The sequence below is a fragment of the Mesoplodon bidens genome, assembly GCF_964165515.1.
Source record: "Mesoplodon bidens genome assembly, chromosome: X".
NCBI classification, from domain to species: domain Eukaryota; kingdom Metazoa; phylum Chordata; class Mammalia; order Artiodactyla; family Ziphiidae; genus Mesoplodon; species Mesoplodon bidens.
The window spans coordinates 104,578,996-104,605,505 of NC_138163.1; the positions used below are offsets into that span (position 1 = coordinate 104,578,996).

The 26,510-nt window shown below is 54.8% G+C and overlaps 1 protein-coding gene across 22 annotated transcripts in view; it reads left to right on the forward strand.

Moving 5' to 3' along the window:
- Positions 1–26,510, forward strand: part of BCOR (BCL6 corepressor) — an 86,594-nt gene that overhangs the window by 45,630 nt on the left and 14,454 nt on the right. For 9 of the 22 annotated variants that reach the window (XM_081221520.1, XM_081221519.1, XM_081221517.1 and 6 more), the window contains exons 2-6: positions 16,689–16,814; positions 18,141–18,219; positions 19,143–21,983; positions 22,643–22,696; positions 23,168–23,354. In XM_081221520.1, coding sequence (XP_081077646.1) covers positions 16,729–16,814; positions 18,141–18,219; positions 19,143–21,983; positions 22,643–22,696; positions 23,168–23,354 — 3,247 coding nt within the window. In that variant the 5' untranslated portion in view covers positions 16,689–16,728. Of the gene's footprint in view, positions 1–2,453; positions 4,113–13,278; positions 13,417–14,254; positions 14,319–16,688; positions 16,815–18,140; positions 18,220–19,142; positions 21,984–22,642; positions 22,697–23,167; positions 23,355–26,510 lie in introns of those variants that run through there. The other 13 variants (XM_081221530.1, XM_081221533.1, XM_081221523.1 and 10 more) reach the window with 4 other exon arrangements.

Sequence of the window (26,510 nt, forward strand, 5' to 3'; positions counted from 1 at the left end):
TTGGTCGCCTCGGCTGTGTCTTTAACTCGCTCCCGCTCGCGTCGCTGCCTGGCTGCTCCTCCCCGCCTCCCTCGCCTATCTCTTGTTCTCTAAGCACGACGCCTGTGCTCCCCGCCCAGTTTGGGATTAGACAAGATAAAAATAGGACTGCCCAGCGCGCAGAGCTGTGACTGTGCCCCGGCAGCCGGGCTGGCGGGAGCGCTGTGGGCCGGGGCCGGGGCGGACCCGCTGTGCGCTCGGGGCAGCCAGAGCCCGTAGACTCCCACCCCGACCCTGCAGGCGCGGTCACGCTCCAGGGTTCTGTCCGCCGGGAACCGTGCGGGCAGGGGGACCTGGGTAGGGTCTCCGCGCTCTCGCGGGTGTTGTTGGTGTGCCTGTGATAGATCGGTCTAGACAGGCATGCAGGCTCCCTCCCGGCTGAAGGACGGGAAGGGGGGGGCGGGCCGCGGAGGCGGCGGCAGACTCCCGTGAGCGAGCGAGCCTTCGGGCCCAGCGACCAGGGTGGAGGGAAGGCTGCGAGGGTTTCTCTTAACCCTTTAAAGACGATAGGGAGAATGGGGGTGGGGAGTGTAGTAGAAATTCCTGGAGGCAAAGTAGCCCCCTGGGGAGAGGAGGCGGGAGTCTGGGCTTAGGGTTTTCCTTTCTCTTCTGTGTATGCAATCTCACATCCTGGTACATTGGGCTCGATTCTTCGACGAACCAAACGCAGCTGCTAGGTGATCTAATTTGACCCGATACTTCTCAATGGGGAAGGTGTGAACACACACAGTGGGCACCCTCACTTAAGGAACTGAGTTGGGGAGATGCAGAGGTTAGACCTTACTGTTCCCAGCGGCCCAGTATGTGAAGGTCTGCTCAGAGCTTTAGTCAGTGGGGCCTCTGACCGAGAGTGTTGCCTACCAAAGACCCAAGCCTGAAATGCCTGGCCAGTGCGTACAGGTATGCGTCGGAGAGAGCAAAGGGGTCCTTGAGTTGTCTATGTAAATAAAAACACTTTTAACCATGAACTTGTGGAGAGTTCAAATAAGATATGTGCAGGGAGGCAGCCTCCAAACAGGAGTTGGACAGCGATGTGTACAAGATCGATCATTTGTATACACATCCATGGGGTCAACATTGAATTGGTCTAAAAATTTAATACAACTCTGCAGGCATTGGTCTCGTTCTTTCCCTGAGGTAGAAATTGGTGGGTGGGTTACCCTATAGAGAAATGAATCGTTAGTTACACTCCTCTCTCCTTCCCCCTCCTCTTCCTTTTAGGGTTTGTAGTCTTAGGGGATCCTCTAGTTACATTAAACTGCAAACCCATATTGGTCTGGGAACGAGCCCCATTATAGGCAAAGCAAGAATGTAAGTCGTGGGGAGGTGTACGTGTTAGACAGGAATGCACAGATTAAGATGTGCGCCTGAATGACATGTGCTGAGACAAATCAAGACACTTGGGCTCTGGTGCCCACATGGAACAAGAGATACAGAAGAGATAAAGAACTGGCCGCGAGGAATGTAAACATGGGTATGCAAATACTGGGACCTAGAGCGAGATTCTAGGAGAAAATCCCAGACTTTGTTGAGCTGGAAACTGGAGCAGAATTTCTGTAAGTTCGTTGGAGAGACAAAAGCCCATTTAAAGGTGTGAAGAGGGTCACTTGGAAACACAAAAAGCATTCACATGCATACATCCATGCTTAGATACACAGGCTGAATGACAAAAACTCCTCAGTGCCTGATGAAGATTTTCCTGCCCAGCGAGACAGAGTAGGGCACGGAAGTGTGGGCCACACAACCACATTCGCACACTCATTCACTGGGAAATACTGTGTCTTCGGCTAGAGGGAAACTGAGGGTGACGGTGCCTAGCTAAGGGTGGATGGCCCTTGGTTACTAAGATTGCTCCTGGTTATAGTTTCTTCCCATCTAGAGTGGGGAAGAGAGTATGTCTTGAGCAGGTAGGAGGATTTCTGAAAGATTTTTGAGTTCTGGACCCTGAGAGGATGGATGGAGGAAAAAGAGGAGTAGCTTTGCATTCTGGGTCGGAAGCAAGGGATGTTGCGCTCCTCTAAGTCCTGTTTGCTAAGGTGGCGCAGGGCCTAGTGAACTGAGAGAGACTGAACCGAAAGAAGTGCGAAGCTCGGCCTCTGGGCGGAATCAAGGGGAGGTATGCTTTCTTTCCCTTTTTTTTTTCCCCCTTGAGGAGACCGTGCGGGGACGGCCAGCGTAGGGAGGATTAGCAAGCGCCTCTGTGACCCCAGACGCGCGCGTAAAGTCGGCTTGGGTTTGGTTTGCCCGCGGCGTCGATTTGCCGCGGTCCCTCTTTGTCTGAGCCCAGCCGGGAATTCCAGCTTTTATTGGGAAGACCGCACTCGGGTGGAGCCCGCGCTGGGTCGGGCACGACAGCCGGGCCGCGGGGCTGGGCAGGAGGCTCGCCGGCCTCCGAGCCGCCCGAACCCCAGGACGGTCCTCGGGAGTGCCCAGCGGCCCCGGCAATGCCACCTCGGTGGTTCCTCGAGGGCGGCGGGCCCGGCAGACCCAGCCCGGCGGGGCGGGGGGCCTCACGGGTCCACTTGGGCCGCCGTACCGCCCCTCTCCCCGCTGGCCCCACCCCTCCCCCGCCAGCCCGAGGCCGAAAGGAGCTCTGAAGGCCCTTTGTTAAGCTCCAGGGTCACACCCGTGCCCCGGGGGCCGCGCAGGGGCGGGAGGACTTTCTCCTGGCTGGAGGCCTCCAGCCCTCGGCTCACAGGGTTCAGGCCTGGAGGGGCCTCGCCCAGTCAGGGGAGGGGAGGCCGAAGCCGGCCTGGCCCGACCGGGCTGCTTCGCTCGAGTGTACGGCCGGCAGGATTCCGTCTGTTTGCAAGGCTGGCTGCGCTGCCGGGGCCTAGATGGTGGCGCTGGCTTGAGAAGCAGCCGGGGCAGGAGTGGAAGGTCTTCTCAGGCCACCCCCGTGGCAGCCAAGCCGCCTGTGCCCCGAGCCCTTGGCCGGGGACGTCTCCCAACCTCCAGCCCGGCCCGACGGCTTTCGCTGGTTGCCCCCCATGTGTTCCTCCGGAAGGGATAGCTGACTTTCTGTTGGATGGGAATTAACCAACGAGCTTTCCCCCCCACCCCGCAACGTTTCTGTAGCAGGCCCCTTTCCCAGCGCAGGCTCATTTCCGCCGGCCCCTAGTCGAGGGTGTTGGAAATGAGGGGGGGCGTCCCCGCACTTTGTTATTTCTTAGAACCATGTCTCCCCGGCCAGCCATCGCCCCTCAACACCCATGGGCTCCGGCGCCCCGTGATTAGACTAGCGGGGAAGTCCGCTAGGAGAAGATCCTGACAGCATAAAATATAATTTGATCTAAAAGACAGTTTCCAGTATAATCTCATTATGCATCACAGACTCCCGGTGTTATTTTGTGGAAGGCGGACAATGATCAATTTACATTGACCCGGGGCTGGGCGAGCTTTTAGATGGTAATTGCCATATTGATTTGCATGCAAAAAGGAGACCTGCTAAAATTAAAGACCGGAAGCTAAATGAAACTAAATTTATTGTCTAGGTGCAAACCAGAGGAACTACTGGGGGGAAGAGGGTGAGTGAGGTCAGGGTGCCAGGGGCAGAGCAGGTAAGGGGCCCAAGAGCTCCGGGAGGTCACAGATTTGGGAGCGATCTTTGCCCTGGTGATTGCAAAACGAGAGGAAGGGGCTTGTTTAGGGTATGGGGACCCAGCAGGGAAAAGTTATAAACAGGCACTATTGCATTGAAGGCACTGGGATCTTTTAATGCTAATAGTAACTGCGAGGGGGGAGGAGAGGTTTATAGGGTTATAGGGGTCTTCCTGCACCATTTCCGGCACCCCCCATTTCTATTGTTCTACCCGAGCGCTCATAACCGTGCCAAGGGCACCCACATTCTTGCATCTGAAGAGTTAAATTTTTTTTTAAAAGACAGGCCTTAAACTTCCCCCGCCCCCCCCCCCCGCGTCTGGTCTTTCGAAGAGAGCGAGAGTAGGGGGCGGTTCTGCATGCCGCTGCGGGCAGGCCTGGACCTTTGGAGGCTGCGGGAGTTCCTCCCCGGACGCAGCAGCAGCCCCAGACTCGGCCGGACGCCGATCGCTTTGGGAAGCGGCTCGCTCCAGGTGGCCCAAGTGGCGGGGGCGGGGGAGGGTCTGCCGGGGCCAAGGACTCAGGGTGCCCGGGGGCGGGGGTCACCTCCCTGGAGGTTGGAAGGGCCTGCACGGAGGGGGTGGAGGGAGGGAAGGCAGGGGGTGGAGGAGGGAAGGCGGGGGCTGGAAATCCTGTCCCAATCGGCGGTGATCGCCAAGGCCGGAAAGTTTAAAAAAGAGAGAAAGCCACTGGCTGCGAGCCAGGGGCTGCCGGGCCGCCGGGGCCTGTTTGGCTGACTAGAGGGGTGAGGACCCGGCTCCGCCATCGCCTCGGTCCCTCCCGCTGCGGAGGCCCTGGCCTGCCCCAGGCGCTCCTGGAGCCATTTCACACATCCGGAGCCTCGGCCACTGGAGGAGCCACCCGCCCGGGGCCGGGAAGCCGCAGGGGCGGCTGAGTGTCCGGCGCTCCTGCCCGTTCCCCTTCCCACCGAGCTGAGCTGGAGACGGCCCTCGGTCGTGGAGCCTGTGGCGTCTGTGGCATCGGGTGTGGATGGTTCCCGGAGCTTCTGAAAGCCCGGGGCAGACCAGGAAATTGAAGATGGGGTGGGGAGGGGATGTTGAGCGCTGACCCTGCGCTGCTGGGATGAGAAGTTGGGGAGAGGAGAGATAACCCCAACACCCGGTTTGTCTCGGGACTTGGCTTTTTGTGGGGACCCCCAGGAGTCCAGGACGGTCTAGCATCTTGCAAGCCGCTTCCCCCTCAGTTGCCTCCCCAGCCCACTTCAGTCCCTGGGTTTTTCATTAAAGTCCTAGGAAAGGTAGATGTAGGCACTCTTTCCAAAGGGCTTTTGCTCTGTCTAGATAATTTGATTTATTGCTTTATGTGGCAAAACTAGTGTGGCAAGCCTTGTTCTAGTTCCAGGTGTCAGCACTTTTTACAGAGACCTAAGAGTAGCACCCACCTCCCACTGCCTGTTCTGGGCTCCTGGAGGAGGGGAAAGTGGAGCCTTGTTGGGAATCCCTGGCCTCACACCAGGGTGTTCCAGTGTAGGGAGATGGGTAGGATGTTGGCAGAAATTTCGAAAGACTTCACATGGACCAAGAGATTTCTGGGTGTAGGAGAAACTAGGGTCCGGGCTCCTTGTGGACCGAATTTCATAGGTGTTAAGTGCTATCCTTTTACTCTGTATTGGAGTACAAGGGCTAAGGAAGCCTTCCGAACTTCTTGGGGATTCTGGATGGCACAATTTGACCAATAATTGGCTCCTCTCCGCAACTCCAGGACTGAGTTTGACCGTGGCCCATTTTTACTAGCTGTGTAACCTTGGGGGCAGGTTATTTATGGCCTCTGAGCCTCAGTAAGTTTCTTCATTTGTAAGACTGGGAATAATTTTCCACCTTTAGGATCAAAGAATACTTGGCACATAGTAGGCTTGGAGGATTAGTAATTGCTTTGAATGACTGGTCAGATTCCTATAGGTTGCTTCTCCGTTCCCTGCTGCCCCTGAGATGCCCGCCCCCCCCCCAAGACCTGCGTAGGCCAGTGTCTGGGGACCAACCTGCAGGTTAAGCTCCCCTCCAAGGGTATTCCTGAGGCTATTCCTCCAGGTCTGCCTCCGTGGGTTCATCTTTCCCTTTGTTACAGTTCTTTGCATTCTGGGCTTTAAAGGAATCCATATGAAAAGGCTGGGATTTTTTTTTTCTCCCCCTAAGTGGGATCATTTATATGGTTAGGAATTGATTCCAGAACCGGTATCTAGGTGCTCTTTGGCAAGTCCTCCCATCATTCTTTCGGGGGGAGGGAACAGCAGCGGCTGGAGGGGAGAGACCTGGTGGGAAGAGGTGAAAGGGTCTGGCCCGCTGCAGAGGCCAGAGGTGCTGTGGTTTGTTTGATAGGGATTAAGTCCGGATGTTATGAGGTCTCAGTGTGGTTTTCAATAAAAGTCTGTCAGGGATTGCTTCTTTTATATCGATATGTATTTTAAAAAATTACTAGCATGAGAAGAAAACCAGACCTGTATGGATCCAGGCCGGTAGTAAGCTACTGTGATCAGGTTTCCTACTAGACTCCCAGAGGGGAAGTCAGCGTTTGATTGAAGCTACACTTGGTTCTTGACTCTCTGGGGATGCCTGCTCTGAAACAGGAGCCCTCCCTTTCTCTCCTCCCCCCCACCCCCCTTTTCCCTTCTTCCCCTAAAAGCCTTTGTGCTGAAAGAGCTTCAGTAGGCATGAGTCCCTGGTACCTCTCTAAAGAATGCCTTCCAGCCTTTGCTGACATTGTTTTGTGAACAGTGGGTTTTACCAGGCCAGCAGTTTTACCCCCATCTTAGCTCACTATTTTAGGGGTTCGAGTATGCCCAGGATGCGCCCAGCTGCAGTGCTTTCCAGTGTGTGCAGCCAGGGCCTTGCCTGTAATCTGAAGACACCTTAACCTTTGCCCTAGGTGCCCCCCCGGGGGTGGGGGTGGTGAAGGTGGGGAGAGCAAGGACAGGGGATTGTTGTTGAGGGTCTGTTTGTTTTCTCCAGCCACAGAGGCAGAGGGGTGGAGTGGGGCGAGGCCGAGAGTACGTTCCAGCCTTGGGTCTGATTTAAAACTTGGTTTAATTGGAGAAACTCTTAGGCATTTAACAGTTCTGTACAAATGCAAACTTGAAATAGCTCTAGGCCTACGTCATTTAGGAAAGAATAAATGAAGTACAGAAATGTCCAAACTATGTAAATCCTAGAGTTGTCTGCCCTCCCATAAACACATGACAAGTGCCAAGGCATTTCCAGTCAAAACACCCATGGAACCAGCAGCCTCCATTCTTTGTATTTATTATTTTATTAACAGCATTTTACACAGCATTTAACAAGCACAGCCTGCCTGCTTTCCACCACGGCTCTCAGCAGACTGAGGGGTGGAAAACAGATGGGGGTGGCGAGGAGTGGTCTCTAGAAGAGACTTCCAAGCTGGAGAAATCTCTTCAGATGGGCAAGGAAAAGGAACATTTGGGGTTCCTTTCTCCTGGCCCCAAAGAGAAGACAAAAGTAATGCTTTGGAGGAAGAAATCCCCTCTCCCTTCTCCGGAGGAAAGTCGTGCAGATGTGGTCTGTCTCGTCTCCACTTCGATTCCAGAAGGTGTGAAGCAGGGTCTGCTTTCCCAATAATACTCTGCCCATCAGTTATTGGTACTTTTCAAAGAATAAGTATTTGTCTGCTATCATTATTCTATATCCTGGTGGAAAGTTTATAACGAAAACTAATGCCTTTCTTAAGTCATAAAATGAGCCTTGTATGATTATTTAATTAAAATCTATTTAAGGACCGATTAGGCGTGTAATTTGCGCTAATAATGACGATTATGGAAATGTTCGACTTAACCAAAAATCATAAAGGAGACATTTTGATCAGTGGGGCGACCAGGAAGGATTCAGGGAGTTGGACGGTTTTCCGAAACACATGAGGCTTTGGGCTGCAGAAAGTGCCGAGCTGCCTAGCCTCTGGGACCACGGTAGAGAGGGCTGCAGGACCCCAGGCCTGGCCGGGGCAGGCCGACCCACGCTTTGCTGAGCAGAGAAACCGACCCTGGGAGTCTGAACAACCTTTATTCCCAGCTGAGGAAATGGGGGAGGGGGCCTGGGAGGAGGAAACTCTGGGAGAGAGCTGATGAACCCCACAGAACTCTGCGCGAAATGGCTGTGTTCTCTTGCTTTAACAATCAGCAGCGACACACGCATTGCTGCCTCGGCTAGCCTTGGCTGGAGCCTGGAGGGGTGGGGGGAGGGGGGTCTCTTGTTCCGGAGAAACCTGCCAGCTGCTGGGCTTGGTGCGAAGGCAGACACAATGCTGCTGTTGTTGGTTTGATCTCTAACTGTGGATTGTTAGTCTGGCTTTAACTATGTGGTAAGGGGGGAATGTGAAGGCTGTTTACAGCGAGTGCAAATAATGTGACAGCTGTTGGTGCACGAGCAGCGCTGTGCCTCCTCGGCGCTCACACAAAGCGCGCACTATGCAGGCCCGCGGAGAGCTGCAGAGGTGGCCGCCCCTTGCTGGCCCGGGAGCCTCGGATGCGCTGCGAGAGAGCCCTCGGCGGCGGCACCCGCCCCCCCGCACCCCGCGACACGCATCTTTCTGGCTCCTGGGATCGTGGTGGACGTGTGCACTGGTTGGTGTGTTGTGGTTTAGGGAACTTGTTAGGCAGAGGTGGCAGGAGAAGGCCTGCGGGGTCATGAGTGTCAACTGTCTGGAGGGGTTTGGCCGGGATCTGTTGACCTGGGGCCTCAGTGGCTTGTGACCGGGTTGTTAAGATTTGGGAAAATAACTTTCCGCCCTAAAGCAAGCCTGTTGGAAAGAATGTATTATTAACTGAAGGCTTTCTGGAAATTGCAGAGGCTCTGAAGGCCGTTGTTCTTCCTCTGAAATGGCCCTGTTATTCAGACAAGTTCAAGAGACAGGCGGCCGCTGTGTTCTATGCCCTCGGCCCTGTTTCCTGGATTGGAAACACAAGTGTGTAGGTTCAGGACCCGAAGCGGGGTGAATGGGGGTGGGGAGGGGTGCAAGTCGGCTTTTGATCACCCACCTCCCTTTGCCTTCCCGGTTTTTAAGAGCGCACTTGCCTTTCAGCTGCAGGACCAACGGTGCTGTCTTGAGGTCTGCCCACAGCGCCACCCACTCTGTGACTTAATCAACTAGATGCCCACAGCCCGGCCTTCTCTGAGTTCCTGGTCCTCTGCCAAGCACTGCGGGGAGGCGCCAGGGTGGGAGGGAGAACAGTTGGTGGGTGGCAGCAATACCCCGCTGGGCCGGTCCAAGCTGGCGGGCTCAGGATGGTCCTCAGGATGATCCGGAAGATGGGCCTGCCCCTGGGCTGTCCTGGGGCAAGCTGGGTGTAAAAACCACTCCCCCCAACCTCAAGGTTGAAGGCTTCCGCAGCCCTGGCCCCCCCGGGCTTTGGAGGATCATTTAGAGCTGACTTAATTCTATATCCTGCCCTTCTGTGTGACTTCGGCCCCTGAGTGTACAGCTTGCAGGATATCTGCAAATTATGGGTCCACCTCCCCCCCCCACCCCTGCCCCCAGATCTACTCTCTGAGTTATAATGTGGACTTCTACATCTAGTTGGGTTCCCTAGTGGGGAGCTGGGAGATGCTTCTGGAATGATACATGAACTTCGGTGCCAGTTCTATAAATTGGTCTCTTTTTATGACGTGTGCCATTTTCTGTAGGAATGTTGCTTGCAAAACGAGTTTCGCCTTGGAGGAAAGGCGGAAAGATAAACAAGCCTGCAACGCCAAAACACTGGCAGTCTTTCCCTCCTTCCAGCTCTCTTAAAGCAGCCGGGCTGTATTTCCAGGATTAGACTCGTGCTTGTGAAGAGGGACTCTGGTTGGCTTTTTTTTCCCCCCAAGCAAATGCAAATTAGAGAAAAATAATTTTCTTTCAACGATATGCAACGTATTAGTCACTTGTTATCGTGCTCCGAGGCAGGCCTCATTTGTGCGTCTGCCAGCTCGCTCACATCTGCTCGGCGCTGTTTGGGGCATTTTAACCTTGGTGGTGTCGTGTCTGGTCCCACGGATCAAGGAGGAGTAATTAAGCTCTGAACAGCTAGAAAAATTCACGGGCCCCCACGTCTACCGCAGTTTTCCCACAGCTTTGTTTGGGGTGTTCCGGGTTCCAAGATGGACAGACATGGGGTTCCTATTGTTCCTTGTAAAGAAAGTGGGAGCCCCTGTCCTCCTCTGACCCTCATCCCCAGCCTTCCCAGGACTCCCAGGCTGCACACAATCAGCAGGGAAGCCGGGTGCAGATCACGGGACCCTGTGTTTTATGCATCTTTTATTCGTAAAAAGTTCCTTTGTGCTTCCTGTTTGTACTAATGATAGCTGTCGTTAATAGCTTTCTGGTATAGCTTGTTCCTTGTGGGGGGAGGAGTTTGCAGTGAGTTCACTTTGTTTCTACAAAGCCTTGATGGAGGCTGCAGTACAGTGACACCCCCTCTAGAGTCGTGGTCTATGGATCGTTTATTCTGGATTTGCCTCCAGGTTGTGTAGACTCCAAGTGGGAACCCAGCCTGTAGGGACCAGACCTGAGGGGGTGTGGAGGGTGGGTTGGCGGGGAGGAGTGGAGTAAGGTTGATTAATTGCATTCAACCTAGGTTTCCTGTCCTGGGCTGCTGCCTGCTGTTGAGGGACACCAGCTTCCAAATGGGGCCCCCTCTTGCATACACGCGTGGTTGTGTGTGGCACAACCGTGAAAGAAAGTGAAAGGAACAAAAAGCCGAGGCCTGGCGTCGGGGGGGGGAGGGGAAGTGTCTGAGGTTGGTCCAAGAGCTGACGGGGGGCCACGGCTCTGTTTTTGGGAAAGGGGGTGTGTGGCGGGCAGCCCCGGTTTGGCAGCGGCTCTCCCGGTCGATCCTTGCTGGTGCCCCCCTCCCCAAGCCCCCAAGCCCCCGAGCCCCCTTTTACAGTTGGCTACACCTGGCTTGCATCTTTGAATCGGGGAAGGTGGGGGAGGCGTCCACGGAGAGAACACTCCAGACTGGCCGAAGGGAGCGCAGGACGATGGGCCGGAGCGGTCTCCAGTCAGTGCCCACTCCCCTGGGGCGCGCCGCCGCACATCCTGGGTTCTCCGTGCGCCCACCCAAAGTTGCTTTTGGTCAGAGATTCAGCGGCAGGCGCCTGGGAAGGGGGAGCCCAGAGGAGCGCGCGGGCGGGGTGAGCTGGGGTCGGGGGCTGGCCGAGAGGGGCGGGGGGTGCGTGTGGGGGGGCGGCCCCGCGCGGGGACCTGGCGGAGGAGGGGCGAGGAGCCTGCGGCAGCGCGGGTGTGTGTGGTGGGAGAGAAAATCCCTTTGTTGCCGACCGATCCGTGCTCGGGGCTGAGGCGGGGGAGGGGGCGCCCCTCCCCCACTCGCAGCCGCCGCCGCTGCTGCTGCTGCTGCTGCTGCTGCTGCGGGCCAAGTTCACTCCCGACTGACCTGGCTCGCGGCGCTATCCTGGCGCCCTGGGAGGAGGCAGGGAAGGTTCTGGTTGCTCAAAAGGTCAGGGCCAGCCGCGTGAGTTTCCCGTCCCCCACCCCGTCACACCCGCACTCCTGCTCCGCAGCTCTGTTACTAATGCAAAACTTGGGTCGTGAGTGGGGACGCCTCTGGAGGCGGCGACAGCCATGACTTGGAGTGTGCCAAGAGACAGCGCCTGGGCAGGCTGGATCACTCCTCCCACCCCCCTCTCCCCCCCAGCACCCATGCCCGGCTGCAGGACCCAGTCGGGCGACCTCCTTCAGCCACACCCCAGGAAGCCTGCGACCCTCCCCCCGACCTGGGGGCATCCTTGGGGTTCCCCTCTCCCCACTGCTACACATACTGGGGAAAACATCCCAGGAGGACTTGCCCCAACGCTGCACACCCTGGACCGCTTTTTCTCATCTCCCACCTCCTCGCGGCCCCCAGTCCTAAAATAGGAACTTCTTCATCCCTCCCTTCCTTGACGCCAGTAGAGAAGTGCCTGTGTGTGACTCAGTCTGCGCTTGGAGCAGTCCCAGGAAGGGCTCCCGCGCCATGAGCTTTGGGCTTCCATGAAAGCCACACACTCTGCAGAAGGTCACCCCTCCCTGGCCCCCTCTGTGTCCCTGCCTCAGCCTTCCCTCTGCCGCAAGGAAACTATGTAGCCATTCTGGGGTTTGTTTGTTACGTAGAATGTTTAGTGGAGTCAGATGCTGTTTAATGGGTTAGATGTGGCCTGCACCAGTTATTGCCAGGCAGAACTCAAGTCCATAGTGCAGTTTAATCCTCTGGAAAACACGGTGCCAAATATTTACAGATGAGGGGGCCAAAGTTGAAGAGGTCCGGCCACCTGCCCAGAGACACGCCGTGGATGAGAGTGGGAGCTGGGAGGCTGTGGTGACTGCGCGCGCACGTGTCCTCCACAGAGAACCAGCCATGCCTGTGCAGTGAGAGACACCCCTTCCCCGAAGAGGTCCCCAGCCTACGGAGGACTGTGGCACAGGGCATGCTGGCTGGGAGCCCTGCCGTCCGCCCGGCCTTCTGAGCCGGAAGCTCCCCAAAACCCGTCCAGGTCTTCTTGGTCACTAACTGGATAAGTGCCTGATGCGGCATGGGGTGCCTAGAGAGTGAGGCCCTAGGAAGGGGCACCGTTCGTATTGGAGTGGAGTTGGGATGGTTTGGTGGCGCTGCTTCCCATTCCGTCGCTGTCACTTGACAAGCGTGCTGTGCAGACTTGAACCAATCCATCAGCGCCTCAAGGGTGGAGGCAGTGGAAAGTGGCCCGGTGCCAGGAGGAGCTGGGGTGGAGAGAAAGGAGAGGTGCCAGGAGTGGCCTGGTGCTGCCTTCCTCCCTGCGCTCACGCCAGCCTCTCACGGCCACTGCTCCTTCCTTTGCAACCTGTTTGTTGCCTGCCAAGGGAAGTCGCCTTTAAAGAAACAAAACAAAACAAACGTTCTCTCCTTCTCCTCGTTCCATAATGGTGTCTTCATGGCAGGAATCGGCAGAACGGTGGTGAGTGCAGCTGGGGACCCGTGTGCCCCCTCGTGTCTTTTCACAGAGGGCCAAGGTGCCCTCACTCAGGGATGCCGAGGTTGGGGGGACAGCTCCTAATCTTGGTCCCTTTGACCTCTTTCTGCCAATCAGGCTCTTCTCCCCAGCGTCCAGGCCAAGCTCGGATGCTAATCATAACTCTTGGCTGCCAGACCAGATGACTGCCCAAGTCTGTCGAGGGAGACTCAAGCTCTCCTGTGCTTGCCCCTAGGGCCAGACCGAAAGCCGGAGACCACACGGCGAGTCTGCATTTTGCAAGCCGGGTCTCTCCCAGAACTGGGTGTTCAGCGGGCAGCCACCACAACTCCTGGTCTGTTCTTCAGAAACCAGACACTCCTCCGTCTCCCCGGCTGACCCCTTCTCTTGGCCACCTTCCCTCTTCATCCCTATCCCACATCGTTGCCCCCTTCTCTCCACTGCTGGAAAAAAGGGTTAAAACCCAGAGCCAAGGTGTAGCTTAGCAGCTCCCACTGGAAACAGGTTGGTGCTTGTAAAGTGCTTTTCATGACTGACTTCACACATCTTGGCACTTCCAGAAGCATCACCCACCTGTGGAAGAAAAGGGGGGGAGTCGTTGAGGAATAAGGGCAGATGAGCCTCTTATATACAGCAGCAAAGCGCCTGCTCTGTCTGTCATCTAAATCACGTCATTTGCCCCCTGCAGCATGACCCACAGCCAAGGGTCAGGGAAGTCACTTTTGAAGAACTTTTCCTTGGAGGTTAAAAAAAAAAAAAAAAGAAGAAGAAGAAAGTAAGAAAGACCCCCAACTATTTCAATAGCCGCTTCTAGAAGAGGAATGGGGTGAGCATGGCGGTGTCTCTGACCCTGTCTCTGTGTCCCTTGCGCCCAAGATCCCCTTAGTTAGTTCTACATCCCAGAGAGATGGGGGGTGGGCCCGTTTTTCAGTGATGATGGGGTGTACGCAGTATGACCTTTGCCCAGGATGAGGGTGTTCCTGCCCAGGATTTGGGCTGTCATTCTGGAGAAGGGCCTCATGCCAGGCAGGGTCCCCGGCTCCTTGGCCCTTTCCGCTCAGGTCCATCTTTGGCCCGGAACCTGGAGAGTTAAAAGTCTTTAGCTCGTTGCAATGAAATTATGGCTGGCAGTGGCGCCGCTGTTTGTTCAACAGACCTCCACTTTTAAACAGTTCACAAAAAGTTCATGGGGCAGCTAAAGATTATAAGGGGTGTGTGTGTGTGTGTGTGTGTGGGTGGGTGGGTGTGTGTGGGTGTAGTCAGCAGGATCCAGTACTGAGCCTTGCCCCTCCTCCTCTTGTTTCTTCACGGCCAGCCCCCCGCCCCGCCCCCACTCACATGACACCGGACCACGCTCGGGGCCTCAACCCTCCATCTGACCCACTGTGCACATAAGAACACTTCATCCTGACCCTGGGTGTTATTTATCTGTGCGGCGTTAATATTGAAAACCCCACCAGACAAGACCTGGAAGGGTGGGGAGAGGCTTTGAAAGCACCCCGTGGTCCCAGGTGTCTCTAAACTGCATTCCCCTCTCATGCTAAGTCCAGGCCGCCCTTTCTAAAGAAAAGCCCTTTCAAGGGAAGGGGGCTGCTGGCCCTTTTTGAGGGGAGGGGAGAGGGCTCAATAGGATGATTGTGGCAGCGGCCTTTCTGTTTCCTCAGTCAGGTGCTCAGAGGTCCTTGTCCCAAGGTGACAACTAAAGGAGACATGTAAGAGGCAGCTTGTGTAAGTTTTGAAGACTGGAGCACCAGAAGATTGGGGCTTCGAGGGCACACACGCTTCGTCCCTCATCCTTTTCTTAAGGGTTTGATGGAGTGACCCTTTGGCTTCTGGTATAATGTCCAAATTTCATCATGACACCCAGCCAGGGGGTGGCATGGTGTGGTCCTCCCGCTGCAGCCACGGCCAGGACACTTGCACCGAGGAATGTTGCTCCTCCACCTTTTATTTTATTTTTTTTTTTATTTTTTTTTTATTTTTTTTCTGTACGCGGGCCTCTCACTGCTGTGGCCTCTCCCGTTGCGGAGCACAGGCTCCGGACACACAGGCTCCGCGGCCATGGCTCGCGGGCCCAGCCGCTGCGCGGCATGTGGGATCTTCCGGGATAGGGGCACGAACCCATGTCCCCTGCATCGGCAGGCGGACTCTCAACCACTGCGCCACCAGGGAAGCCCTCCTCCACCTTTTAGATGAGGCTTCCCTGGACATCTTCCTTTTGGTCTTCCTTTTGTTAGAAGGGGCTGCAGGGGTTAGGGAGGGGACACTTTGTTGAACGTGCCTTCTGGTCGGCCCTGCACTAGTGGTGGCCTGCCCCCAACTTGATTTGTATGTTCGAAACACGGAAGGACAGCCCGTGAGCCCCCCACAGAACCTTCCTTGATGCCCAAGTCCATCTGAGTCCACCTTTTCGGGGCACTGTGGCCAGCCACTGGAAATGCCCCAGTCTGTCTAAAGAAAGGGACGCTTCCTAAAGAAATAGCTTCTCTAGAATCCCACCAGGCCGGACACAACTGGGAGATCCCTGCCTCTCCTCCAGCTTGATTGTTGAGCTCTAACCGCGCCGTGTGTCTGCGGCGTGCGGCTCTTGATTAACAGACGGTGTTCTCTTCTGTATAGGGGCCGACGGGGGATGCTGGTGGATAAAAGCCTGTGTTAGGACAAAGAAATGCAGAAGGATAGCCTGGCTGGCTTTGGGACTCAGGTCTCCCAGGTGCTCCCCGACCCCACCCCTAGTCACTCTCGGAAAAAGAGTCCCCAGTCCTTGGTGGCTCCCACCCAACAGACCTGGCAGTCAGCTCCGTGTGCTAAAGTGTAAAAGCAAGCATTTGCATATTTTTTCCTGCTAACAAAGGAAATGTGTCGACTTGGGGAACATTTGGGCTTTCGGAAACTGTGTGGGTGGGTGTGTGAGGGAGGAGAAAGAAAAGTTCCCCCCATGAGCTGCACACCAGTGATTTCCCACTCAGGTTTGGGTCCTGTGTAAAGAGGTCGTGGCTGGGGGGGGCCCTCCCCCGCCACCCCGCCCCGGACAAGGGAGTCTGCGAGCAGAGGAATTGCCTAGGGCCATCGGTCCCAGGCATTAAAGGCTCCCCTACTTATTAACCCAGCATTTAACAGCAGGATATGGGGCTGAAGCGCAGTCAAAAGAAACGGCTCAACCTCCAAAGAGCAATTAAAATCCTGCACGAGGATAAATCACGCGCCGTGATAATCCTGTTAATAAAATGCAGCTTGTCCTGACCCTTCACTCATGCAGCAAACTAGAATGTGGTGTGGGTGGGGCTGGTGGGCCGGGAAGTTAAGGAGGGGGCGGGGCTCTCCCCGCTGCCTCAGCAGCCTCCCCCCTCCTCCCGGTAGACGGGAAACGGGTGGCTTCTGCTTGCTCCCCGCGGGCCGGAAACTTGCAGCCCCAGCCCCAGCCCGGCAGCCTGGGCTGCTACGATTTCTGCACTCGCTCCTGATTGCTGGTCCCCAGCGAGCAGGCGTCATTGAATTACTCAGCCGCCTCCCTCTGCAGCTCCCAGGCCAAACCACCCAGGTTTGGGGCTTAATCTAATCTAGGGCTCGGGTGGGGTGGCTCGCCAGCCCACTGACTCTTTTTACCCCTCCATCTGTAAGTCACACGCACCGCAGCCGTGGAAGTGAGTCGTAGTTTGGGCCGCCACACCGGACTGTTGTGCCTTTTATCCCACACCCCACCCCCGTCCCCAATCCTTTCAGCCGCAAGAAGAATCAATGTGGGGCTCCCTGGAATCCAGCACCGTCCACTTTCAATCCAAGTGTGTTCTCCAAAAGGCTGGGAAAGGGGAAGGGAGAAGGGCAGGTTAAGGGTGACGTGCTGTACCTTGAATGGTGTGGCCTGTGGCTCTTGAACTCTCTCTGCATCCCCAGCGCCTCCTGCCAGGGAAGTTCCATCTCCCTCCTTGAACCTGTGGCTCAGGTGTGTTCCTTTGCTCCTGGCCATCTGTAGAACATGGAGCAGGGTCTGCCTTCCCAAGTGCATTCTGTATGAAGTGCCTAGAAGGAGGGTTTCTCTTGTTCCCTCTTTGGCTCCTTTTTTATTCAACCTCCTGGGATTCTTTTTGTTTTAAACAGACTAGACGCTTGAAGAAAAGCTGCCATCCAAGAAGACGACATGCTTTCAGCAACCCCCCTGTATGGGAACGTTCACAGCTGGATGAACAGCGAGAGGGTCCGCATGTGTGGGATCAGCGAGGACAGGTAAATGCGCGTGTCCGGCTGAGGCCTGGGGAGAGCGTGGGTCCTTCCCCAGGGCTCCTGAGCAGAGCCCCCGCTTCACGTCCTCACAGCTACAGTGGGCCCAAAGTGGGTAGGGGGGAGATCTCCTGCCTAGCTGGCGGCCCTTGATTTACAGTTTTAACAGGCAACCTGGCTCAGCGAAGCATTGCCGCCCTTTAAGAGATTAGCCCCTAAAGCGGCCTTTCAGTGCACTTTCGTCCTTAATTTATTATTTCATATTTATGAAGGAGAATTAATCCCAGTCTATATGCTGCTTTAACTCTAAATGTCAGGAGTGTGGGCCCAGGTGGATCGGCATTCGATGTGCTTTTAAAACAAATAGTTTGCTCAGTAATAAATGGGGCGATAGCCACCCTTCACGTCATTGAAGCCCAGGGTTTCTCTGCGTCCTCCGCCGCCTGTTAAGCGAGGCCACTGGCTCCTGGTTTCAGTCACCCGACAGCTCTGTTATGCTTCCTCATCAGTAATTTTGGAGTGCGGGGTAGAGGCAGCTAAGCAGTAGATAATTGAAGCTGCTCTTCCGGGTAATGATGAAACTTTTCTCTGCCGCTTGTCAGTGATTTTATCCTGGGGATTTGGAAGTTGGCACCAAGCACTTTATCGATGCTCTCTGATAACAAGTTCCAGGGGCAGCCGCAGCAGCCTGGCACAGATGTGCGGCTTCCCCTGGAGCAGCTGACATTTGTATGATATTAGTGTGTTATCCCCCATCATTTTGATAGAGGCAGTCAAATATGGCTTCATTATCACCATGGAAACCAGTTTCTTAGGACATGGTACCTAACTTTGTTTGGGGAAAAGTTTTGAAAGCCTGTCCTCACGGGTAACACAGAAGTGATTGATGTAGCCAGCTCGCAGACTCCAGCCTTGAGGTCCCCACTTTGGTTTTGGACATTGTATTACTTCATTCCTGTCCTCAGGTAGAGCTTATAAGGGTCTGCTAGGACAGCAGAGCCCGGACTGTCCTGCCCGGCCTCTCTGGAGAAAAAATTGTGAGGGTGACGTGGTTGTGCAGAATTTCTGCCTTACCCACCTCGAGGACGTATTTGTGATTTCACATCCCTGTTGCCCTGCCTTTCCTTTGTTTTTTCCAGTCCCGGTGAATCACCATTCGGGGACAAGTTTCAATATGGGCCATTGGGGAGGATTTTTTTTTTTTTTTTTTTTGTTTTGTTAAGGGCAGTTGGAAAAACGGAGTTATTAGAAACTGGTCTATTCTGGGGCAATCTATGAAAGATGGATTAAGTGAGGAATGCTTTCATGAAGTTGGTGTGTCCTTCTAAATAGGAAAATTCCTGTAAACGATGGTGACGCTTCAAAGGCCAGACTGGAACTAAGGGAAGAAAATCCCTTGAATCACAACGTGGTAAGAGATTAATGGCTTCTGTTGATGTGCTGAGTACCAGTGATCTGTAATCAATGGTGCATTCATTTGCATTACCATTAAAGGGCCTTTTGGGGGCGGGGCGGGGTGTTTCAGGGCAGGGCTGAGTAGAAAGCCTAGGCCGCAGGACGAAGCCTCACCCAATTTCTTCCTGGCTCGCTTTCTTGGCTGTGCTCCTCGTCCCCTGGTGACTGGTGGGATACGTGCCGCCTTTTCTTCGATAAGCTACGTGCCACATCAGTGCTCCCAGCTGGATAAATTTGTAGCCTTCAAGTAGACCCTTAGGGTTTACCTTCCCAGTAAAATATGAAACAGAGCTGTCTTCAGATACCAGGGAGAGGAAGTCAAAAGACACAACCACAGTTTGACCCGTGGCCTCTTTATTGATTTAGAAATGAGACAGCTCAAGTCCTTCATTCCTTACTGCCCCCCTGAAGATTGGTTTTTGTTATGTTAAAGAATGCCTCCCCGCTCCATCCGGGAAAAACACAGTGCACATCGCCCCGCCCCAACCTGACTGGGGCCTGGGGAGGGTGAGTCCGAGTTCTGTACCCCACGAGGGCGGTTCTGAGAGCAGTGGAGTTGGTATCACCTCAGTTGCAGCAAAGAATTTCTGCTGAGAAGGTGGATCTTCCAGAGTTAATAGATGACTGAATTAATGCAGGGGCCTCAAGTCTAAAGGGACCAACGTTTTCCGTGCTTTGAGGACACTAGTTGGCGGCAAGCAGAGGAGGGTTCTGGATAAGCGGGGAGGGGGCCAAAGACCTTGTGAATCCTTTAGTTTTTAGCCGTTTCGGCTCAGATGTTGAGGCTGATGTCCTGTTGAGCTAGTCCGCGGTTTCTCTTTGGGATGGGCTGCTTTGAAGGCGTGTCCTCGGTAATACCCATATTCTTCTTCTGCGAAGGTGGACGCGACCACGGCCCATCGGATCGATGGCCTGGCAGCGCTGAGCATGGACCGCACCGGCCTGATCCGGGAAGGGCTGCGTGTCCCCGGAAACATCGTCTATTCTAGCTTGTGTGGACTGGGCTCAGAGAAAGGGCGGGAGGCTGCCACAACCATAGGTGGTCTGGGGTTTTCTTCCGAAAGAAACCCAGAGATGCAGTTCAAGCCGAATACACCCGAGACGGTGGAGGCCTCCGCTGTCTCCGGAAAACCCCCAAATGGCTTCAGTGCTATATACAAAACGCCACCCGGAATACAAAAAAGTGCTGTCCCCACGGCAGAAACACTGGGCTTGGACAGACCTGCCAGCGACAAACAGAGCCCGCTCAACATCAATGGTGCTAGTTACCTGCGGCTGCCCTGGGTCAATCCCTACATGGAGGGGGCCACGCCAGCCATCTACCCTTTCCTCGACTCGCCAAATAAGTATTCCCTGAACATGTACAAGGCCTTGCTACCTCAGCAGTCCTACGGCCTGGCCCAGCCGCTGTATTCTCCGGTCTGTACCAATGGGGAGCGATTTCTCTACCTGCCGCCACCTCACTACGTCAGTCCCCACATCCCATCATCCCTGGCCTCGCCCATGAGACTCTCGACGCCTTCGGCCTCACCAGCCATCCCGCCTCTGGTCCACTGCGCAGACAAAAGCCTGCCCTGGAAGATGGGCGTCAGTCCTGGGAACCCGGTCGATTCCCACTCGTATCCCCACATCCAGAACAGTAAGCAGCCTAGGGTGCCCTCTGCCAAGGCGGTCACCAGCGGCCTGCCGGGGGACACGGCTCTCCTGTTGCCCCCCTCGCCTCGGCCTTCACCCCGCGTCCACCTTCCCTCCCAGCCCGCTGCGGACACCTACTCCGAGTTCCATAAGCACTATGCCAGGATCTCCACCTCGCCCTCGGTCACCCTGTCGAAGCCATACATGACGGTCAGCAGCGAGTTCCCCGCGGCCAGGCTCTGCAGCAGCAAGTATCCAAAGGCTCCAGAAGGAGCCGAAAGCACCCAGCCAGCTCCCGGGCACACCCGGAAAACAGCAGGTCAAGACAGAAAAGATGGCAGCTCACCTCCTCTCTTGGAGAAGCAGACGGTTACCAAAGACGTCACCGATAAGCCACTAGACTTGTCCTCTAAAGTGGTGGATGTAGATGCTTCCAAAGCTGACCACATGAAAAAGATGGCTCCCACCGTCCTGGTTCACAGCAGAGCTGGAAGCGGCCTAGTGCTCTCCGGAAGTGAGATTCCGAAAGAAACTCTATCTCCTCCAGGAAATGGCTGTGCTATCTATAGATCTGAGATCATTAGCACGGCTCCCTCGTCCTGGGTGGTGCCCGGGCCAAGTCCTAACGAAGAGAACAATGGCAAAGGCCTGCCGCTGAAAAACAAGGCCTTGGACTGGGCCATCCCGCAGCAGCGCAGTTCTTCGTGTCCCCGCATGGGCGCCACCGACACCGTGGTCACTAACGTTTCGGGGTCGGTGTCGAGCGCCGGCCGCCCAGCCTCTGCGTCGCCGGCCCCAAATGCCACCGCCGAGGGCAGCAAGACCAGCAGGAGCTCCGTGGATACCACGCCATCCGTCATCCAGCACGTGGGCCAGCCCCCGACCACACCTGCCAAGCACAGCGGCGGCACCGGCAGCAAGGGCGCCAAAGCCAGCAACCCAGAACCGAGCTTCAAAGCGAACGAGAATGGCCTCCCGCCGAGCTCAATATTTCTCTCACCAAACGAGGCGTTCAGGTCCCCACCAATCCCCTACCCCAGGAGTTACCTGCCTTACCCAGCGCCCGAGGGCATTGCCATAAGTCCCCTCTCCTTACACGGCAAAGGCCCTGTCTACCCTCACCCGGTGTTGTTGCCCAATGGCAGTCTCTTTCCTGGGCACCTCGCCCCAAAGCCCGGACTGCCCTATGGGCTACCCACGGGCAGGCCGGAGTTTGTGACCTACCAGGACGCGCTGGGGTTGGGCATGGTGCATCCCATGTTGATACCTCACACGCCCATCGAGATCACTAAAGAGGAGAAACCGGAGAGGAGGTCCCGGTCCCACGAGAGGACCCGCTACGAGGACCCAAGCCTCCGGAACCGGTTTTCTGAGATGTTGGAAGCTGGCAGCACCAAGTTACATCCAGAAGTCCCCGCGGACAAGAACCTAAAGCCCAGCCCCAGCTGGAATCAAGGGAAGACCGTCGCCAAGAGTGACAAGCTCGTCTATGTAGACCTCCTCCGGGAAGAGCCAGATGCGAAAACCGACGCTAACGTGTCCAAACCCGGCTTCACAGCTGAGAGTGTCAGCCAGAGTGCCGAGCCCACCAAACCCCCGCCTGACCCGGCCCTACAGCCACACCGGGATTTCATTGCCCTGAGAGAGGAGTTGGGGCGCATCAGTGACTTCCACGAAGCCTATACTTTCAAACAGGCTCCGGGCCAGCCAGTCTTCGGCTTAAGCAAGGAGAATGTTCCAGCGGGAACCAACAAGGAGAACCTGGCGATGCCGGTCTCGACTCCATTCCTGGAGCCGACCCTGGGGAGCGATGGCTCTGCGGTCACTTTCGGGAAAACCCAAGAGGATCCCAAACCATTTTGCGTGGGCAGTGCCCCACCGAGTGTGGACGTCACCCCCACCTATACCAAAGACGGAGCTGACGAGGCAGAATCAACCGATGGCAAAGTTCTGAAACCGAAGCCATCTAAGCTGGCAAAGAGAATCGCAAACTCCGCTGGTTACGTGGGTGACCGGTTCAAGTGTGTCACTACCGAACTGTACGCAGACTCCAGTCAGCTCAGCCGGGAGCAGCGGGCATTGCAGGTGAGCCCCCCCACCCGAATTTCAGGAGCCTGACCAGTTGTCAGGTTTTTTTAATGTGTGAAGAGGAGGGGGCCGGGGGTATGATAGGGCAGGACACCGGGCTGATTTGGTTAATGAAGCTTAGGATAATTTAAATGTTTGAAATGTGTCCAGTAAGGGGACGTAAGTGGATACTTTAAGTTATTCTGTAGATTTTAAGCGAACTCCACTCGAATGCTGATAACGGAAGTTTTAATTATTGCAAAGGATGTCTAAAAGACTGCATGACATTTACCTATCAATCGCTTTGATTTCTCTGCCGTTACTGTACGTTAACAAATATACCTAAAAGCGCTGCTTAGAATGCCATACGTGATACTTGGTGGAGGTGTGTAGCGGCCGCATGTCTGTGAGATTCGTGCAATTTTTTTTTTCCACCAAAAAAACAAACAAACAAAAAAAACAAAAAAACAAACCTTGCTTAAAGGGATAGAGTATGTATTTAACTTGCTAGTGAATGATAGATGTTGTATAGGAATTTCCTTAAGATATTTTACTTTTAATTAAAAGATAAATAAAGCCAAATTGTTTTGCAATGTTAAGAAAAAAATTGGTTTATGCTTATAAAAATGGATGAAGTTATCTAAATGATCCATTGAGTGCCCATTTTAATTACATAGATGGAAGGATTACAAGAGGACAGTATTTTATGTCTACCCGCTGCTTACTGTGAGGTCAGTTCTTCAAATTTTTATTACTAGAATCTTACATAAACCTTTTGAGTTAAATTTCATTTCCAAATATACAAAGGGAAGTTTGTGGGCCATGGTCGTCTTTATTCATTGTGCATTTGTTTTCTTTTCTGTTGTGTTTTTGTTTCGCTTTCTTTGCGTTGTGTTTTTGTTTTGTTTTATTTACCTTCGAAAGAGAATGTCTGTCTCTATGCCACAGTGTATGTATGGCTATACATACACACCACATATATCTCTACATACATATGGCTTTACGAATAAAGAGTGTGTGACTAGTTACATATAGACACTCTTACATTTTTATCGTTAAATTTTAAAATATCTCAGTTGTATCATAAATTGTGGTTGGTTTTGGGCAAACTTTTCTTTGAAGATACTTTCCTTTAAGGTAAGGGCAGTGAAATAGCTTTGGTGGTAAGGTGTGTCTTTTTTCCATCTCCGTTCTCTTTCTAGCGTGCAATGATGCGCTTCTCAGAGTTGGAGATGAAAGAGCGAGAAGGTGGCCACCCCACGACCAAAGACTCCGAGGTGTGCAAATTCAGCCCCGCTGACTGGGAAAGGCTGAAAGGAAGTCAGGACAAAAAGCCAAAGTCGGTCGCCCTGGAGGAGGCCATTGCTGACCAGAACGACAGTGAGAGATGTAAGTGAACCCAGGCGGCTCGCGTGTGGTACCACGTCGGTGGGAACGGGGCGGTTCCGCTCCCAGTGCCGAGGGAGGTGAGAGGAAACAATACGCTTCCGATGGCCCAGCGTCTGGGTGCTGGCTGTTCGGAGAACGGGCTGCTCTGGCCACCCTTCCCAGCTGTGGATTGCAAGGCTGGTTGTGCTTTTGAGCGTTGCGGCATCCAGGAGTGAAACACCTATGAAATGTTGTTTCCTGGCACGCATCTCCTTTTTCCGGAGCAATGCTAGTCCTGTAGTTAGTAATAGTCTGATACAGTAGAGCAGAGGAATGGCAGTGCAGGACCTCCGGCGTAGCAGGTACGGATATGGGTTTTTGGTAGCAGTGGAATGACACTTGCAGCCAGAGCCAGACCCTCCAGAGTGACAGTCTCCTGTGGGAGGGGGTGGAGAGTACTCGGATTCTCCCTCCAAAGGCAGAGGTTTCGTTCAAATGAGATGAGGGCTGATGAAGGCCCCAGAGAGATGAGCATAATTATTTTCTGTGGAGGCTTGTTTGCAGTCATGAGGAGCTGACACCACGCTCCAAGGGCGTGGGATCAACGAGGGCGTTCTTCCTACCAGACGGGGTGTATTATGTTTTGGAGGCAAAATTGGAGAGAAAGCTAGTATTTGCCTCAAGTCACACTCTGCGCTCCCATCAGCTGCTCCCCCACTGGGGTTGACTTCGGGCTTTGCCCTCGAGACTTCCTGGGCTAATGAGATGCGTTGGCAGCAAGTGGAGGTCTTTCTCCCGCTTTCTTCAGCGTGCGTGCTTGTGGCCTGCGGCCTGCTCCGGACCCCAGAAACCTCACCGGTGATGGTGAGTGAGGGCATCTAGCTGAACGTCGAGGACAGGGTGGGCGTGAAATCCTCCTGAGACAGGACAGTCGGGGGTGGTGGGCACGTTTGGGAGGTCCAGGCCCTTGGACCCAGTCGTAGGGTCGGCGTTCGCCCGCACGCTTAGGTCGTGGGTGCCTGATGCAGTTCGGGAAAATTGTGGTCAGCAGCAGCGTGTGCTTCTCTCTGCTGCTTGGGGCACTGCCCTCCCCCAGCTCATCTTTGGGGTCAGACAAAGGCCTGTGGCCAGGGTTCTGGGTAAGCCACACCGGGACCGGTTTGTGCTACGTGGCTCCCGTAGAAGGGGATTTCTGGGGCTAGTCAGTGGCGGCCTTACCCGAGGGATGGGGCTCTTGATGTGCCTGGAGTCGAGGATTCCGAGCTCCTCCCCCTCGGGATTGGAATGCAAAACGGAGGGTCCAGGCCACCCTGGAGTAAAGCAGCAAGAAGGCCTCCCTCCTTGCTTATGCTCACAGCCGAGACACGCAGCCCTTACCCTCCTGAGTGGCCTCATAACTCAGCTCTTGGGGAAGTTTCTCAGAGAGATGTGATAAAAGTGGGCAAGGCCAAGTTCACGGGGACGCACTTTTCTGAGGAGGGGCTCTGCCTGTTCTGGGTGGATGGTGAGGGAGGCTGGAGGAAGGGAGCGGGAAGTTAACCGGCCTCGAGTCTTCTCGCCCTTTTCTCCAGCAACGTGGCCAAACCCAGGGTGGCCGCTGCCCTTTGTGTCTCAATGGCCTCACCCGCCCTTCTTCCCAGAGAAGTTTGTGTGTGTCCTTCCCAGTCTTGCCTGCTGAGCATGGACACAAGAACTCGGTGTGGCTGACGGGGAGCCGGGCCTGAGCCCCAGATGATTCCGAAAGCCCCCTCCCCCCACCGCCTGCCTCCAACCTCAGACCGACCGACGGGTCTCTTCCTGGAGCACCCGGGACATGGCCCAGTGAGCCATGAATCGCCACCATGGGAGGGCAGGAGAAGGGTTGGGGAAGGTGAGGGGCTCCGTTTGAAAGGTTGGGGCAATGGAGGTGGGTTCCCCACCCACCCTCTGTCTTGTAGAGACGTGGGGTTTGTAAATAGCTGGTCAGGAAAGGTCACCTGAAGGGGCCACTGTTCTTACCGCGGCCTCCACATCCAAGGCACAGCAGGGGTTCATTCCATTCAGCTGGATATGAACGGGCCTTCTTGTTCTTGGGCCATCATGTCTTGAGCTGATACGGGCTCAGGTCCTTCTCATGGGTGTTGGTGTGGCTGAGAGCCGAGCTGTGAGCACGTGGGAGCTGGGGCGGGGATTTGGGGCAGGCAGGGGTCCCAGAGAGGGTCCAGGACGCCTTCAAGATGCCTTCCCCCTTCTGAGGCAGCCTCTACCCATGGAGGGCCCAGGAGCTTCCAAGGTGGTGGGTGCTGTTTGTGCGGCCCTGGTTGTCCTGGTGCGGGTGCATCTTGTTGCTAGGGGCTTGTTTAAAAAAGGAATTAACTTGAAAACACAGTGGCCGAGATACTCATTTATTCTTTATGATCACATGGGTGGCTGAGTGAAATTTTTATTTTGGAAGTTCACCAAATGAGTTTGGAGGTTCCTCAGACTTGGAAGTTCATCACTAGGAACCCTCGGTGGCATTTGAAGATGGGGCGGGGCAAGGAGGCATTGGTCCCTTCCTTCTCAAACTTGGAGTAACCATCTCCCTTGCCAACCACTTGGCTGGGACAGGCCTAGGACCTGCTCAGTGGCAGTGCCTGGCCAGGGGCTGGAGGAAGCCTCAGTCGAGGGGCTTCATGAAACTTCTTTGCTCAGGGAACTTCTCTTCCAGCTGAGCACCTGCACGTTTGTAAACTACTTTGGAACAGAGATCCCCTGCACTCCTTCTGTAGCGGGTGTAACTTTTAACAAGGTTAGCCCTGACTGGAGGTGCTATAGTTAAGCTACAGAGAAGGGGATTTTAATCCTGGGGAGCCTTCCAGCAACTCAGAACCCTCTCACCTTGTTTAGGCCTCACTGGGCATGGCTCAACAGTGGTGAGGGTGCTTTGTTGCCACAGTGACTTGTAAATTTTGCTGTGGCGATGCTTCTGTGAGGTGATGCTATGGTACAACCGTAATGAATTTGGGATATATGTGCTGTGAGTCATATGACCATGCTGCAGGGAGCAAGCATTAAACCTCAAACAATATAGCCACGTTCACATCTTGCTTAGACTGGGTGACCAAGGGCACATGGCTTCCCACTTTTAGAAGGGCCAAAAGTAGCAATGATGGCAAAGCCTGATGGTTAGGATCCCCATGTATCTATTTATGTCCC